At 44.0% G+C, this 15,515-nt stretch overlaps 1 protein-coding gene across 1 annotated transcript in view; it reads left to right on the top strand.

The window, feature by feature from the left end:
• DIAPH1 (diaphanous related formin 1) overlaps positions 1-15,515 on the top strand; it is an 83,376-nt gene that overhangs the window by 65,508 nt on the left and 2,353 nt on the right. The window contains 11 exon segments of the mRNA XM_080920160.1: positions 1,950-2,035; positions 2,037-2,143; positions 4,969-5,063; positions 5,362-5,463; positions 5,693-5,932; positions 6,043-6,172; positions 7,039-7,165; positions 7,895-8,057; positions 8,154-8,289; positions 10,064-10,150; positions 13,732-13,781. Coding sequence (XP_080776286.1) covers positions 1,950-2,035; positions 2,037-2,143; positions 4,969-5,063; positions 5,362-5,463; positions 5,693-5,932; positions 6,043-6,172; positions 7,039-7,165; positions 7,895-8,057; positions 8,154-8,289; positions 10,064-10,150; positions 13,732-13,781 — 1,323 coding nt within the window.

Genomic DNA, 15,515 nt, shown 5'->3' with positions numbered 1-15,515 from the left:
AGGCAAGTTGACAACCAAGATTAGCTGACATAGGCTCATTCTCATAACTTCTAATGGTCTTTATTCAAATGCCATCTTTTCAGTAAGCCATTCCCCAGGGTTTCATCAATCTCCCTGCCAAAACTCTGATTCTCTTTCCTGCTTGATTTTCATAACACATATTGTCATCTAACATAATATCTCATTTATTAGCAGACTTAGTCTGTTTCACTTTATTAGAATGAAGATACATTCTTTCTTGTCTTAGTTTTGTTAATTTGTGTTACTTCCATTGCCCATAAACCTGTCACAGGTTAAGCACCCAGTAAGTTGTTGCTGGCATAATGGATCTTCATATACTTAGCATTTTCATTTCTTAAATTGGAACTGCTAGGCCAAAGGGATGAATGGCGTTTTCCCTGCCGTACTAAGCATTGTGCTTTACTACTGACCTGCTTACCTAGCCCAAGGATGGCTTTAATAGTTTTGTGTGCCTTTTGTCATAGAGCTTCATTATTGTCTTGATTTTGATATTTTTACCATATATGATATTTTATGTGTTCTATCAAATGGTATAAAAATGGCTTGTTATAGCCAGGTATTAGTGTATATACTTAAATCACATTATTTGGAAGGCAGGGGCAGGAGGATTGCCGAAAGTTTGAGGCCAGTCTGATCTACAGAGTAAAAGTTCTGGGTCAGCCAGAGTTATTTAGTGAAATCTTGTTTCAAAAACGATCAAAAAAGGGGGCTGTGTTCAAAAGCGTTCTCCCACTCTTGAGCTCAGGCAGCCCGTTCCTCTACCGAGAAGCAATTGATTTTGTTAGTCTCTTGGCTTTCAGAGCTGTTTTTGTAGGGCTAAAAGCTGATTCCGTTTTACATCCTGCAGTTATTGTCTGCTCAGCACAGCGTCTTTGCTGCAGTGGATGGTAGGATGTTCAGTTATGTCTGCCCAGTGTGCTCCCTCCTTTTCTCTGTGCACTGGTCATTCTTAGTAGATTTTGTTATAGTTAGTTGTTGAAGAAATAGTAATGAAATAGTTTACCTATATCCTTGAAGCTCAAAACCAAGATGAGATTTTGAAATGAAATGAGAAAATCTCCACACTTAAAGGAACATAGACTTTTAAAAATCAGCACAGCATGCAGATATCAAGAAACATTGGGAAAATATCCAGTAAGGTACAGATTACAAATAGAGTGAAAATTATTTTTATCCACGTAGAGTGTGAGTACATTTAGTGGGGAAGACGGTGGGTGGAAAGGGTGAATATATATACTGCTTTAATAGTGAAGAGGACCATGGCAGGAAAGGAGTTTATCACACCTTTTTGTTCAAATTCAACAGTTTCTACAAGATCATAGGAGTTGGAGATATTAAAAACATTTTTATAGGGAGAGCCATGTTCAAGGTGAACTTTGGAAGATAATGAAGCTTTTTAATGGCAGGAAAGGGTAACTCTTAGCGTAGGGGTTTGTGTGCTATATTAATCATAGAGGTTTATGAACTCAGCCATGCCACTTATTTATATACTGCATACAGCTATATTCATGATAAGCAGTGGAAGCTGGAGAGATGAGTCAGCAGTTAAGAGCACAGGCTGTTCTTCTAGAGGACCGAGGTGCGATTCCCAGTTCTCATGTGGCAGCTCACAACTGTCTGTAACTCCATCTCTAGAGGATCTGACACCATCCTCCAGCCTCCAGGCAGTGCACACACAAGGTTGCCAGGTAGATGTGTAGGCAAAACACTGGTGCACATAAAGTAAAAATAGTTTTTTAAAATTAAGACAAACCATGTAGTTTACAATACCTAAAATATTTACTCTTTGGTTCTTCACAGTGAGTTAGCTGCTTGTGTTTAAGGTGGAAAAGCATTACTGACTATTGAGGAAATGAAGAGGAGATATTCCTGTGGGAGCATTTAGTTCTTGAAGAGTGTCTAATGAGATTGGCTTTGAAGGAGTGCAGTTGAAACAGAGGATGGAATGGCCAGTTTGCCAGGACAGTTGTGTGTGCAAAGGTGGCTTATCCTTAATCTTTTTTTCCCTAATTTCCCTCACTAGCCAAGAAGGATCAAGAAGGTGGAGAAGAAAAGAAATCTGTTCAAAAGAAGAAAGTAAAAGAGCTAAAAGTGCTGGATTCAAAGACAGCCCAGAATCTCTGTGAGTAATTCTTGTGACACCAATGACTAACATTCTGAAGCTGTTCCTGTAAGAACCTATGTCTCTGAGTCTAAGGTTCCGTGTTTGAAACTCCTCTTGCTAAATTTCTCTTCTGTCCCAGGCAGTGCACAGTGAGGCTCCAGGGTGGCAAGCACCTGCTTTATGCTAAGTTTAGGAGTGTGTCTAGTTTAGAGCTAAGAAGAGGTAGTCTCAGGCTTTAACCTTGGCTGGGGAGGGGTTGCCATGTCATTTTGCTATGGAGCTTGGCTGTCCTTGAACTGGCAGTCCTCACGCTGGGATTGGGCACCATCATGCCAGGCAAACTTCTTTCAAAATTCTACTTCTGTGTTAACAGGAAGTTCCAGCTTCAGCCTCAGGGCACATCCTTCTGCTTTCTTAATAAGGAATGAGCTGCTATTGTGGCTTCAGTTAAAACTGCAATTGTTTAGAGTAAGTGAGGTGAATCTTGTATTTGTCAGATCAGTAACCCCACAGAGTTAAGCATTTGATACCACGTTTCTTCTGTTCTGGCTTACTATCTGGACTGAGAGCTCGGATGAGTGGGAATGTTCGGGTTGGAGAGACTTCACAGGCTCACTATAGCAGCTCATATATTAGAGTGCAGAAATTTCTCCACAGACAGGTGTGTGGAGTTACTGTCTGTTTTGTGGTCAGGATCAATGGTTTCTTTCTTCTTGTTCATTTTAACTATGGCCCTGTACCTTCTTTATACTGAGTAATACAGATATTAACTTTTGGTCAACAAATGTTTAAGGCTCTATTAGATGCATGCTTATCGTGTGTTATAGAAATGAAAAAGTACATACATAAACTCCTATATAGTCACAGTTACCATCTTTATTTTTCCATGTGAGAAAACTAAAGTTCAAATGTTATTAATTAGCCAAAGTCACCCAAGCAAGTACACATACCCATAGGCACAGTCAGTGATATAGCAAGACAGTAAGTCTTAATATTATTTTTCTTTCTCTCTCTCACTCCTTGCTTTAAATTTTATTTAACTCAGGCATGATGGTGCATACCTTTAATCCCAGCATTTGGGAGGCAGAGACAGATGGATCTCTGAATTTGAGGCCAACCTGGTCTACGTAGTGAGTTCCAGGACAGCCAGAGCTACACAGTGAGACCCTGTCTTGGAAGGTGGAGTTAAATTAAATACAGAATAATTTTTACTTAAATTCAGCTTTAGGGTTAATGATTTTACACTAAAAATGAAGTTGTGTGTGTGTCCTTCTTGGACAGAACCATACTGATCTCTGTATCATCTCAGCCGTAGTATATGCTTCAGAAGCAAGCATAGTTTCTATTATTTTGACCAGTAACTTTGATAAATATTCATAGGTATTGATGATTAGAAATATCTTATAGAGACTAAAGTAATGTTAATCTCTGTTCCTAAGAGTGTATCCAGGAACATAACATGTGTAATTGTTATTTTAGAAAACGGTAATAGAAAGACTATATAATCCAGTACATTCCGTTTCCCAGTGGAATGATACTAAAATAGAAAATGGTTTAGAAAGGAATTGGGGTCATTCTTCCTCCCTCATGACCACTCCCACTCATGGAAGTTACCACTTTTCCTTAATAAATTTGTGTTCACTCTGTGAAATGAAAGGAAGAGCTAAGGAACTGAGGGGTTGGATGTCACTCAGCAGCAGAACAGTAGCCTAGCACATCCCTAACCCTGTTTGAGTTCCTCAGATCTAGGTGAGGAGAGCTTAGAATTAGATTGTTATGGCAGGTCAGGCTGGAAGGCAGAAGTGCCTGGAGGACAGAAAGGAAAACAAAACAGTGGCTGAAGGTAGCTGCAGCCATAAGGCTGTGCCAGAATACCTCGGCCAGCCCTGGCAGTAAGCGTCTACGCACACATGCCACGTGGTGAGTGTTAAAGTCAAGTTGACGAAAAACCAGACAGTACAGAGAAGGATATTAGGGTCACCTTAAGAGCTGGCCATGGTAATGCACGCTGAGGAAGCAGATCTCTGGACTTGGGGCCAACCTGGTCTGCAGAGCAAGTTCCAGGACAGCTAGGGCTGCACAGAGTCAGTTAAAGAAGCCAGGGTGGGTGGTCAAGAGATGAGCGAGAGCTGTTTTTATAGAAAATTTGATTTTATGTGTTTAAGTGTTTTATCTGCATGTGTATGTGCTTAGAGCCTGAGGAGGCCTGAGACTGCTGGATCTACAGGGAACTGGTGTTACAGATGCCGTGGGTAGTTTTGAGCTGCTGCATGGATGCTGGGAACTAACCCAGGCCTTCTACAAGAGCAGCCAATACTCTTAACCACTGAACCATCTCTCCAGCCCCTATAGAAGACTCTTGATAATACTGAAGAGTCAGATTAGAACATGAGGGAATTGGAAGGACTTTCCAAGGGTGTGTTTCTGAGAAGTAGAACTTGGCCATTTGAGGAATGAGAAGATCTGGTTGGCGATTGCCTCACAAACACAAGGCCCTGGATTTGGTCCTTGGCTCTAGTGGCAGAGGTGGGGGTGGGGGCTATTATACAAGGGTGACAAGAATGAGCAGCTCAAGGCAATGGCAGATTTGTGGGAGAGGGTGTCCACCCAGGTAAGTGCTTCTAAGATTCCTGTGAGAAAAGTCATGGTGTTTGTTGAATGTGCTGAGTCATTCGTGCTGTGTGGCATATGGTGTGGTTTGCGTGTGGAAATGGGCGACAGTCGCAGTTCTGACTCTTGCCTGGGGCTTGGATTTCAACTAGCCAGGCAGAGTGGGCTTCCAGGGTGGTCTGAAATGGGAGGAGGGTGAGAGGAACCCGTCTTTGTATCTCATTCTCTCGCAGCAATCTTCTTGGGTTCATTCCGCATGCCCTATCAAGAGATTAAGAACGTTATTCTGGAGGTGAATGAGGCCGTTCTCACGGAGTCTATGATCCAGGTAAGCAACAAGGAGGCTCCGCCAGAGCTGGCTCTTCTCTGCAGCTGGATGCCCGCTTGGCTCCTTGCTTGGTAAGCAGGAGCTTCTTCAAGCAATTTTGATTTAAAATGCTGTCTGAAGAAGCTGCTCTGTCCCTGGTGGTCAGGTTACCTTAAAAGACTGAGGAGTGCCCCACCTCACAAGCTGCCCCACTCCCATGCTTCCTTCACTATCAGTGGCAGAGTGTGGGACTCAGAGTCACAGCCATGATGGCACAGGCTTCCACCCCAGCACACACAGCATCTACTCTCTCTTCCAGAACCTCATTAAACAGATGCCAGAACCAGAGCAGTTAAAAATGCTTTCTGAACTGAAGGAGGAGTATGATGATCTGGCTGAGTCAGAGCAGTTTGGCGTGGTGGTGAGTAAGGCCTGGAGCAGTCAGCTCTTTGCTACTCACTGCTCCCTTCCCTCTGGAGACCTGTCCTCCCTGGTTGCTCACTCTTTGCCTCTTAAGCGGTTTTGAATCTTTAGTCAATCAGTTCCCACCCCCTTGCTCTGGAGCGCTGATCTCCCAGAGGATTGCCATGTTACCTTTTTTGATGTCTCTCTATTAGCTCCATAATGGGGTTTCTTTTCTTCCTCACTAGATGGGCACAGTGCCCCGTCTTCGGCCTCGCCTCAACGCCATCCTCTTCAAACTACAATTCAGTGAGCAGGTTGAGAATATCAAGCCAGAGATCGTGTCTGTCACTGCTGCATGTGAAGAGCTGCGTAAGAGCGAGAGCTTCTCCAGCCTCCTGGAGCTCACACTGCTCGTTGGAAACTATATGAATGCGGGCTCCAGGAATGCTGGCGCTTTCGGCTTCAATATCAGCTTCCTTTGTAAGGTGAACCATAGGGTTAGACAGGAGGACAGAGGGAAGGCCACTTGAGCCCAGTATTGGCCTAAGGTGGTTTGAGGCAAGTCCAGACTAATGGTTTCTCCTTTCCCGACAAGCTTCGAGACACCAAGTCTGCTGATCAGAAGATGACTCTCTTGCATTTCTTGGCTGAGTTATGTGAGAATGACCACCCCGATGTCCTCAAGTTTCCTGATGAGCTTGCCCATGTAGAGAAAGCCAGCAGAGGTAAGGTGGTGTAGGGCGAAGCTAAAAGGTAGTTCTGGGCCACCAAGATGGCTGAGGTGGGTAAATATGCCTTCTCCCAGCCCTTTAGTCCTTGGGACCAACATAGGGGAAAGAAAGAACCAGCTATTACAAGTTGTTCTCTGACACACACATACACACAAATAAATAAATATAATTTGAATCTTTTTTCTAAAAAAAGATGGTTCTGAGCCATAAAACTCTCTACATGGGGGAAGAAATAAAACACTGCTTTCAAGACAGGTTTTATCTATATAGCTCTGGCTGACCTGGAACTCACTATGTAGACCAGGCTGGCCTCCAACACTTAGAGATCCACCTGCCTCTGCCTCTCTCTGCCTATGCCTATGCCTACTGGGTGCTGGGGTCAAACATGTGTACCACCAATGCCTAGCATGGCTCTGCTTCTTGGTCTTGGTCCTTTCCTCCCTAGTCCTGGTCTAGGTCCACAGCTTTTGTCCACAGTGGCCTCACTACCCGAAATTACACAAAACACCAGATTAAAGTAGGATGGAGCTCTACCCAGCTTCTGTGTTCCTACCTATGTTTCCTTCTTCTGAAACCTTGTTAACCTGAAAGAAATAAGACCAAGGTCTCGGGGATCCCATGGGTTCTTTTTAAAGTAGAGGAAGTCTGCATCTGCCGGTGTTATACTTGGGCAAAGGCTGGAAGTTCAGTCAGCAAGTACTTGTGCACTACTGTGAAGACCAAACTAGCGTGAGTCAGAGAGGAGTGTTCGCAGGCTAGTGAAGCATTCCTACAGGAGAAAAGGAGGAACCTAAGCATGGCTGAGGGTGAGGCTAAGGGCTATCTGAGCTGCTCAGTGAGCTCTTCTTTTCACCTCCCAGTTTCTGCTGAGAACTTGCAGAAGAACTTAGATCAGATGAAGAAACAGATCGCTGATGTGGAACGTGATGTTCAGAATTTCCCAGCTGCCACAGATGAAAAGGACAAGTTTGTTGAGAAGATGACTATATCCTTTCCTAGAGAACTGGTCCCAGGGGAATGAGGAATGACAGCAACATTCAGTTTTTTCCTCTTTTTTTTTTTTCCTTCCACTGAATACATAGTTTTTAAGTTTATTGTAGAAGTAAACCTTGCAGATAAACTACAAGTCTCCAAGTACTTTTTCTGTCCTGTTCCTGTTATAAACACACCTACCTACTCTAAAAGCCCCTGAGTCCCTATTCTGTTCCCCATTGCTGTCACAAGACACTCTTACACAGAGATAACCACCGCCATTTTCTGCTTTACACCAAAACTGCAGTGCATAGCACTTTCTTATTATGCCTGGCCTTGTTTCTATAGTAATCTGTAACTTCTATTGTATGGGTAAGCCATAGTTTATGGTTTGCCACTATCTTCTTAGCAATACTTATAGTTCTGTCATGAACAGGACTACATGGTGCACTCTGTGTAGCCCATTTTGCATCTTTGAATGGTTCTCTGACCTGAGCCTATTTCTTTTGTTTTTGACCTGGGTCTGTTTTTTTTTATTTTTTGTTTGGTTTTGTTTTGTTGGTTGGTTGGTTATTCAAGACAGGGTTTCTCTGCGTAGCTCTGGCTGTCATGGAGCTCTGTTAATCATGCTAGCCTCTAGCACTGAGATCCACCTGCCCCTGCTGGGATTAAAGGTGTGTGCCACCACCACCCCCAGCGTGGATCTGCTTCTTGGTCTTGGTCCTTTACTCCCTGGCTGCACAGCTTTGTGAAGGATGCACAGGAACAATATAACAAGCTACGGATGATGCACTCCAACATGGAGACTCTCTATAAGGAGCTGGGTGACTACTATGTCTTTGACCCTAAGAAGTTGTCTGTAGAAGAATTCTTTATGGATTTGCACAACTTTAGGAATATGTTTTTGGTGAGCAAGGGTAAACTGCTATTTTTCATGGTGTTCCTAATCCTGGTAGGATTCCATGTTTCTACATATCCTCCATCTGGTCTCCCCTCCCCTTAGCAAGCAGTCAAGGAGAACCAGAAGCGCCGGGAAACAGAAGAGAAGATGCGGAGAGCAAAGCTAGCCAAGGAGAAGGCAGAAAAGGAGCGACTGGAGAAGCAGCAGAAGAGAGAGCAGCTCATAGACATGAATGCAGGTGAGCAGTGGGAAGGGCACTGGAAGGGTCTCTGACTCAGGTCTAAACCCAGCTCTTGGCAGATCGCCTTTGGCAGCCTTCTGCTTCCAAGCTGGGTGCTGGATTTTAAACACGTTTTCCTTTTCCTCTCCTTTGCTGGTTCTTGGATTATGTCTTATCACCCTTGTGATTTGAGAATGGCTGCCACACTTAACTCTTCATTTCTGCCTATCAAAAGAAAAAAGAAAAGTTCTCTGACCTGTTCTCATTCCTGCTGCTAAATATATTTTGGGTTTCCAAAATGTTTCCCTGACTCCTCCCATCTTGTAGTAACTCTCCTTTCCTCTTATTTCACCAATACACTGTTCCTATTACCTCATAGTGTGTTGTATGTATGTCTGAGATCATAAATGGATTAAACTTGTAGAAGGGGGTGAAAAGCTGGCCGCGCTTTTTCCAGCAGAAACATGTCTTTGTTCGAGCATATGGTCTCAATTACTAGCCCTCTGTTTCCTGTCTCTGCTTCTTTCCTGCTGAGGATTCCCTGCCCCCACTACTCCTTTGGGCGGCGGAAATACAGTAAATGCAGCATATGCTGCACGTGGCCCTGAGCTGATCTGTAAGGCCCATACGCTTCTGAAAGTGAGGGGTTCTTAAATCTGTCAAGTCTTAAAAATTTGCTGAGCAGAAACAGTGAAGACTAGCATGGTCTGTTCCCAGAGGCCTTGAGAGTAGTTTTTTGCTTTTATCTCGGTTGTATTTAAGCCACCACTTTGTTCTCATAAAACTATTAAAACTATACCAAGTGTTCATCTTTCCCTCCCTGTTCTCCCTGGGCCTCCGGGCTTTACCCTTTCTATATTGTGTAGGATATAATGGGAGCAAGGTGGAGTCCAAATGACATTTGGGGTAAGGGCTATACCCAGCCAGCAGGTGGCGTAGTGGACGTACCCTATTCTAAGTGCCTGTGTCAAGCAAATGAAATTGAATGTAGGTCAGCTGCTCTGGTGATGTTCAGACAGCAGGTGGCGCTGGCAGTAATGAACCCTAGTCTTTAGCTAGTAGCCAACCAGCTCCTTGGGATTTCTGTTTCAGATTTCACTATCCTGAGCTGTTGCCATGGAAACTGAGCCTGACTAGAACTGGGATTCTACATTAACTCTTTGCATTCCAGCCAGGCTGCTTTCAGCTGTCACATGCAGAGCTATGTTCAGTAAGATGCAACCACTGGAAGCAGTAGTAACATGAAAGCTATCTTCCTGAAGCCCAAGCCCTCAGTCACTGATGGAGACTGGAGTGAATCACTGAGACTGATAATAGTTATAATAGTTGCTTTCCAACCCCCCCATTCGTTCTACTTAGCCCAGGCTAGCTTCAAACTCCACGTCTTCCTGCTTCTGCCTCCCAAGTACTGAGATTATAGACACGATCACTTTGCCTGGCATAGCTGCCTTTTGGTTTATGACCATGGTCTCTGCTTGTTGAGGTCTTGGAGTTAGTGTTAGGCGTCTGTGTGCTGGTCCTGGTTACTGCAGGTAGGATGACATTGCAAAAGATACCTCAGGCTTCACACTAATAGACAGTGAGTCTTCAGACACTTTTTTTAAACCAGTATAAGTAAAGGAAAAATGGGTCTGACGCTTGAAAGGTTGACCCTTTCTTGTCTCTTATAAGCTTCCAGTCAGTGCAGGGAGTGGGGAAAGCCACACAGCAGCCATGCATTTCATGTGCACTTTGACATTTGCTATGCTGGGCCTGACTGAAAACTTAACATCTCTGTCTTTGTTCACTGCAGAGGGAGATGAGACAGGTGTGATGGACAGTCTTCTAGAAGCTCTGCAGTCAGGGGCAGCATTCCGACGGAAGAGAGGTCCTCGGCAGGGTAAGTAAACAAATGGAGCCCAATTCGTTGGGTATTGGGGCGGGGGTTGTGGGGTCTCTGATCCTGGTCATGCTAGTGGAGGGCAGAAGGAGAAAGTGATGCTCCAGGTTTAGAAACTTCCTGTTTCTGTGCACTGGGCTGTCTAGGCCACTTCCTCTCACATTAGAAAGTCCTCACTAGGACCATTTGGAGGCCCAGACATGATGGCTTCTTTCTAACTAAGAGTAACACCTACAGCAGAAGCATCATGGCAGAGGCTGGCATGAGGCTCTGTAGACACATTAGATACGAGCTTCCCTTGGAAACTGCTGTGGAGAGAAGATGGCTGGGTACAGTGGTGTCTTTGGGACCTAGCCAAAGATTCAGCTTATACAAGCCCATATAAGCTCAGTTTCCTGGCCCAAATGGTTTGCTATGATTCTCCTGAACTAACTGGCTGCCTCTTTATACCTGTACTCCGAATACCCAGGAAAATTTCCTTCCAAGAGCTCCCTGGATATGCTCTAAGCCCTTTCTTAAGCAAACAAACAAATAATTCCTGGTTACAACTCGTCCATTACATGGCAGTTTCTTAGTACAGGGTTTCAAAGGGGAGAAGTGGGCATCAGTTTTACAGACAGGCTTTGTATGCTGAGCACAGCTAATGAGACTCCTTTGGTTCTTAGTTTTTGTAAAGATTCTCACAGCACTGTTTCCTACCTAACAAAAGCACCATGCATCTCACTGTGCTGTCTTCCCTGACCCTCTTGACTAAGCCCAGTCTGCTTCAGACTTTGGTGGGAATTCCCTTTAAAGGCTCTTCCTGAGGAATTGTACTAAAGACCCAGATGCTTCCTGTGCAGGCTGCTGGGGGATGTCCCTGTCTCTACTGCTTTCCTAGTGAAAGACCAGACTTGCTGTTGGAGAGAAAAGGATTTTATCTGTGCTACCTTGTCAGGAGAGAATATGAACCAGAGTATACTGTCTCCCAGTTAGAAAGACAATGGAAGGGAACTTTTAGAAAATACTGAAATGAAAAGAGTTGAAAACCGGGATTGCATAGTTTAAGTCAGCCTCAGTTTATATTCTTATCTTTCTGGTTTGCTAGGCTCAACAGATATCTGGGAGACTCCCAAAACTTTTCCAGTTGTTCTGGAGAGCTTTTTTTACATTTGGGTTTCACCTCATCTAAAGTGATGTAGGCTCCCATCAGCCATAACAGAAAGCTAGGCACCAGAGTGGCATGCCGAGGACTCAGGCTCTTTTCTTAGAAGAGAAAGGCTGCGATTTTGAAGACCCCATTTTCAAAGCACAGAGGCTCCAGGGGTCGAAAGCTCCCTCCAGGGCTGTTGGGCCCAGCTGTTCCACTCTTTGTCTGGCTACATCTGACTGTTTTCAGTGAGTCTCAACCTTCCTAATTCTGCAACACCTCAATACAGTTCCTCATGTTGAGCTGACCCTCAACCATAAAATTATTTTTGTTACTACTTCATAACTGTAGTTTTGCTACTGTTAGGAATGTAATGTAAATGTCTGATATGCAGGATGTCTGGTATGCGACCTCCAAAGTGTCAAGACCCACAGGGTGAGAACTGCTCATGACCAAGTGCTGAGAGCCAGAGAACCAGAAGCCCCCGCAGGCTTATCTGCCTCACATTCTTTCCCTTCCCAGAGGCAGCTGTCTGTCTTCACAAACACTAACTTTTCCCCTAGAGTCTCCAGGAATGTTAAAGTCTTCCAGTCTCTGGAGACATGAAGGAGTGACCCCGATACAAAGATCCATTGAGGAATTGGAAGAGGAGAGTTACTATTAGGGCTGGTTCATTAAAAGTAACATGTCAATTGCTACAGTCTGCAGGATGTGGAAGAACAAAGGCTTGAGTGTCAAGGGGAAGAATCCATGTGATTGTATTAGAGCTCCCATTTCCAGCTGTGATTGAGTCAGCTTGTGGTTTTAATGATTCAGCTTTATCTCCAAGTCTGCACTGCATGTAGGCCACTGACATACGAGAATGCAAGTCAAGAAAGACATCTCTCTCTCTGGAGACTTCCTCAGTTGTCTCCCAGCTTCCTTAGAAGCTCCACTAATTGCTAATGGAGATCTGTGTTAGAGCCTTGATAAGCCTGAAGGCCCTAACATTATTAGTATCCACCCTGCTCATAGGAGGAGTTAAGACCCCTTACCTAAGGTCTTGTCCAAGCACAATGATAAAGTCAGAACTGTGTCCTGATTTTGTGAATCCAAATCCAGGGCTCTTTACATTGAGCCTGCATTATTGGATGGGCAATTACAATGCCCCCTATCAAGGCCAGAAAACTCTGGCCTAGGACATTACGAGTGTTCTGGAGGAGGTGAAACTATAGCAAGGAGGTTTTCTGACGAGCCCCCTTGTCTGAAAGAGTGTTCCTTTATCACTACTCTCCCCAATTCTGTAAAAATAGGACAAGAGGTATAATTAGGGTAGTTTCAGACATGGATGAGTTATTTAGGATGATAATGGCTGTCTCATCTGTCCCAGTTTCCTCTTCCCTGAGGAAGCTTATTAACAAGAACACTTCCTCTTTAGTGGTTGTTCATAGCTTGTATCTCAGGTTTTTTTTTTTTTTTTTTCTTGAACCATTAACTTTTTCTAGTTGAGCTGAGCTGAGCTCTTAGTTACTCAGCAGGGTTTACTTACATGTTTCTCTTGCTCACCTCTATCTTCTAGGATTCCAGCTCTGACCTTTCCTCAGACTCTGCCTCTACCCCCAAATATGTGGGCCCATTCTCCTAGTTAGTAATTGTTCCAGATCCTACACAGTCAAACACTGACCAGGTTCTGTGGCTACTCTAAGTACTCAGTGGTCTTAGAGAGGGAGGAAGTCAGTGTCCTGATTGCTTAGTCTACTCAGCAGAGCGGTGACTATGGAGATAGAGCTGGGATGCTGGGCTTCCCTTGGTTCTTTTCACTACTTAGAACAAGGGCTTTTTCTTTTTGTTTCATGTCCATTCCTAGTGTACCTACTTTCAAGGCCTAAAGGGGCAATTTTTCTGTCATATTCCCCTGGGTCTTAGGACACATGTAATAAATCAGAGGTCTGGTGAGTGTAGAGATGTCCTGAATCGCTGCTGGATCAGGTACAACAGGGAATCTCAGAGGAAGCAGCAGCTTATGACTTGCTGACTTGCTGCCCTGGAACTCTTCTGTGTTGCTCCAAGGCAGGTGTTGACAGAGTTTTGAGTCAGCAGTTGCTTTAGTTCATTCACTTTGAGTTGGTCGGATGTTCACAGGTGATATGCACACGTGTGAGGCTGCAGTAAAGAGATCTGAACCACTGTTTTCTGGACATGACGGTGGGATCCTGGAAAATTGAGTGCTTTAGAAAAGAGTAGAAAGGAAACACATGCAAGGGGAGACGGAGACGGAAAGTAGGAAAAGCCCACACGTATCCTCCTACATCAGTTCCTGCGGCAGTGGTTTGTTTCTACAGTTCAACATCTAACTTGGTGAATTCAGCCCTGAGGTTGTAGGTTACACACACATACACAACCTCACCTGTCTTCACCGAGATATACCCATATGCTGTCAGCAGGATTTTTCTGTTCTTTCTCCTCTTGGTAGATAACCCTTTGTACCCTTGGGAAGAGGAGGAGGAGGAGACTTCTAAATTGGTATCTGTGGTTGGATTGTGTGCTCCCTGTGGTAACCTCTGCTTGTGTGGAAACAGTAGCTCTGGATCATGGCTGTGAGCTGAGACTGCCAGCCTTGGAGAAGGCTTAGATTCTCTTACCTGGTTTGGCTTCCACCTACCTAAAGCCTTTTGCAAGCCCAAAGCAGTCCACTTCTGCTCATGGCGGGGTCATTAGGGAGTGCTGGGCTTGTTTCTGCTTCTTTGAGGATTAGTCACTACTCTATTCACTCCAGCCTTTTCTAGGTCCCAGAAAGGTTCTTTGGGGTTTTTTCTTTGTTTGTTTGTTTGCTTGCTTTGTTTTGTTGTTTTTTGAAATGGTTTCACTTTGTAGCTCTGGCTATTCTGGAAGTTTCTGTGTAAACAAGGCTGGCCTGAAACTCAAAGAGATCTGCCTGCTTTAGACTCCCAAATGCTGAGACTAACAGTGTGGGCTGCTAACACCCTCCCCCCCCTTTTGCTCTTGTTTTTTATGTCATCATTCTTAGATACAGTTTTGGGATTGTGCAAAACCATTGTTTATTTCAGAATATTTTTTCATCTCCAAAAGAGACTCCATATCCATTAGTAATTACTTTTTAAGGTACACATAAAGGTTTTGCACATTTTTATGGAGTATCTAAGGATCTTTTTGTGCATGTACAAATTGACAATGTTCAAATAAAGGTAACCCTTTCCCTCTCTGGTAAATAGCAGTAACTTTTTGTCATCCCCCCCACCCCCCATCAGTCTCTGGTACTAAATTTTTTTTTGTTCCAGGTACTGACATAAACATTTTAAAATTTAAAGTGTGTGTGTGTGTGTACACGTGTACATGCATATCCATGGCCATTATGCTTGGAGTCAAGTACTTTTACACAGTGAGCCATCTTTCCAGCCCCTGACATCAACATTAGTTTTAAAAACTTTGTAGAAGCAAGGGGTATTTTGTTCCCTTTGTCTTTATTTGATTATTTAGAGATTTTGAGACAGAATCTCATAGTTGAAGCTAGCTTCTAAGTATGCTGGCCTTAAACTAAAGATTTCCTTGCTTCAGCCTCCCAAATGCTGGAATTACAGGTGTGAGCCACCATGCCATTACTCTGTCTTCTAGCTCTGTCCAAGCTGGGCATTCACAGGCATCGATTTATAGCATGTGTGGCAGTTTAACTCAGGCTTGCTAGGTATATATGCAGTCTCTGCATGCTGCTAAAGGGCCATCGTAGTGGTCACTGTGAGACGGGCATGGTCTTCCTGATGATACTGGGGTGGGTCTGAAATAGGGATTCATAAATGAGCAGGAGAGACTTTGGCTGAGATTTCTTTCCAGGAGTTTCCTCTTAGTCATCCTTAGCTTTCTGTGCTGTACTTTTTTTTTCTATCTTTTTACCACTTAGTGTGTGCAAGCACACATGTTGTACACATACATTGTACACATTGAAGAGGTGGGAAAGAGGCAAGGCATGTGGACCTTGGTTGTTGGAGAAATGCATGGGAGTGTGGTGTGCATGTAATGACAGTTAGTGGCTACACTCTTCTTTGCAAGGACACTCACAAGCCAACTAAAGCTGCCTCTTGCTAGAACAAGCCTTGCTGAGGCAGCCGTATAGTTTTACCTGTGAGCTTTCTGTAGAGTGCGTACAAAATAACAATGCTGTGTGGTAAGCTTTAACATACTTCATTCCAACAAACCTAAAGGAGAAAGTGGACTTTGAGTACTATTTCTCTTGATACATGA

The sequence above is a fragment of the Micromys minutus genome, assembly GCF_963924665.1.
Source record: "Micromys minutus genome assembly, chromosome: 8".
In the NCBI taxonomy this organism is placed as follows: Eukaryota; Metazoa; Chordata; class Mammalia; order Rodentia; family Muridae; genus Micromys; species Micromys minutus.
The sequence above is the reverse complement of the archived record's forward strand: the minus strand, read 5'-3'. Positions and strand labels throughout refer to the sequence as shown.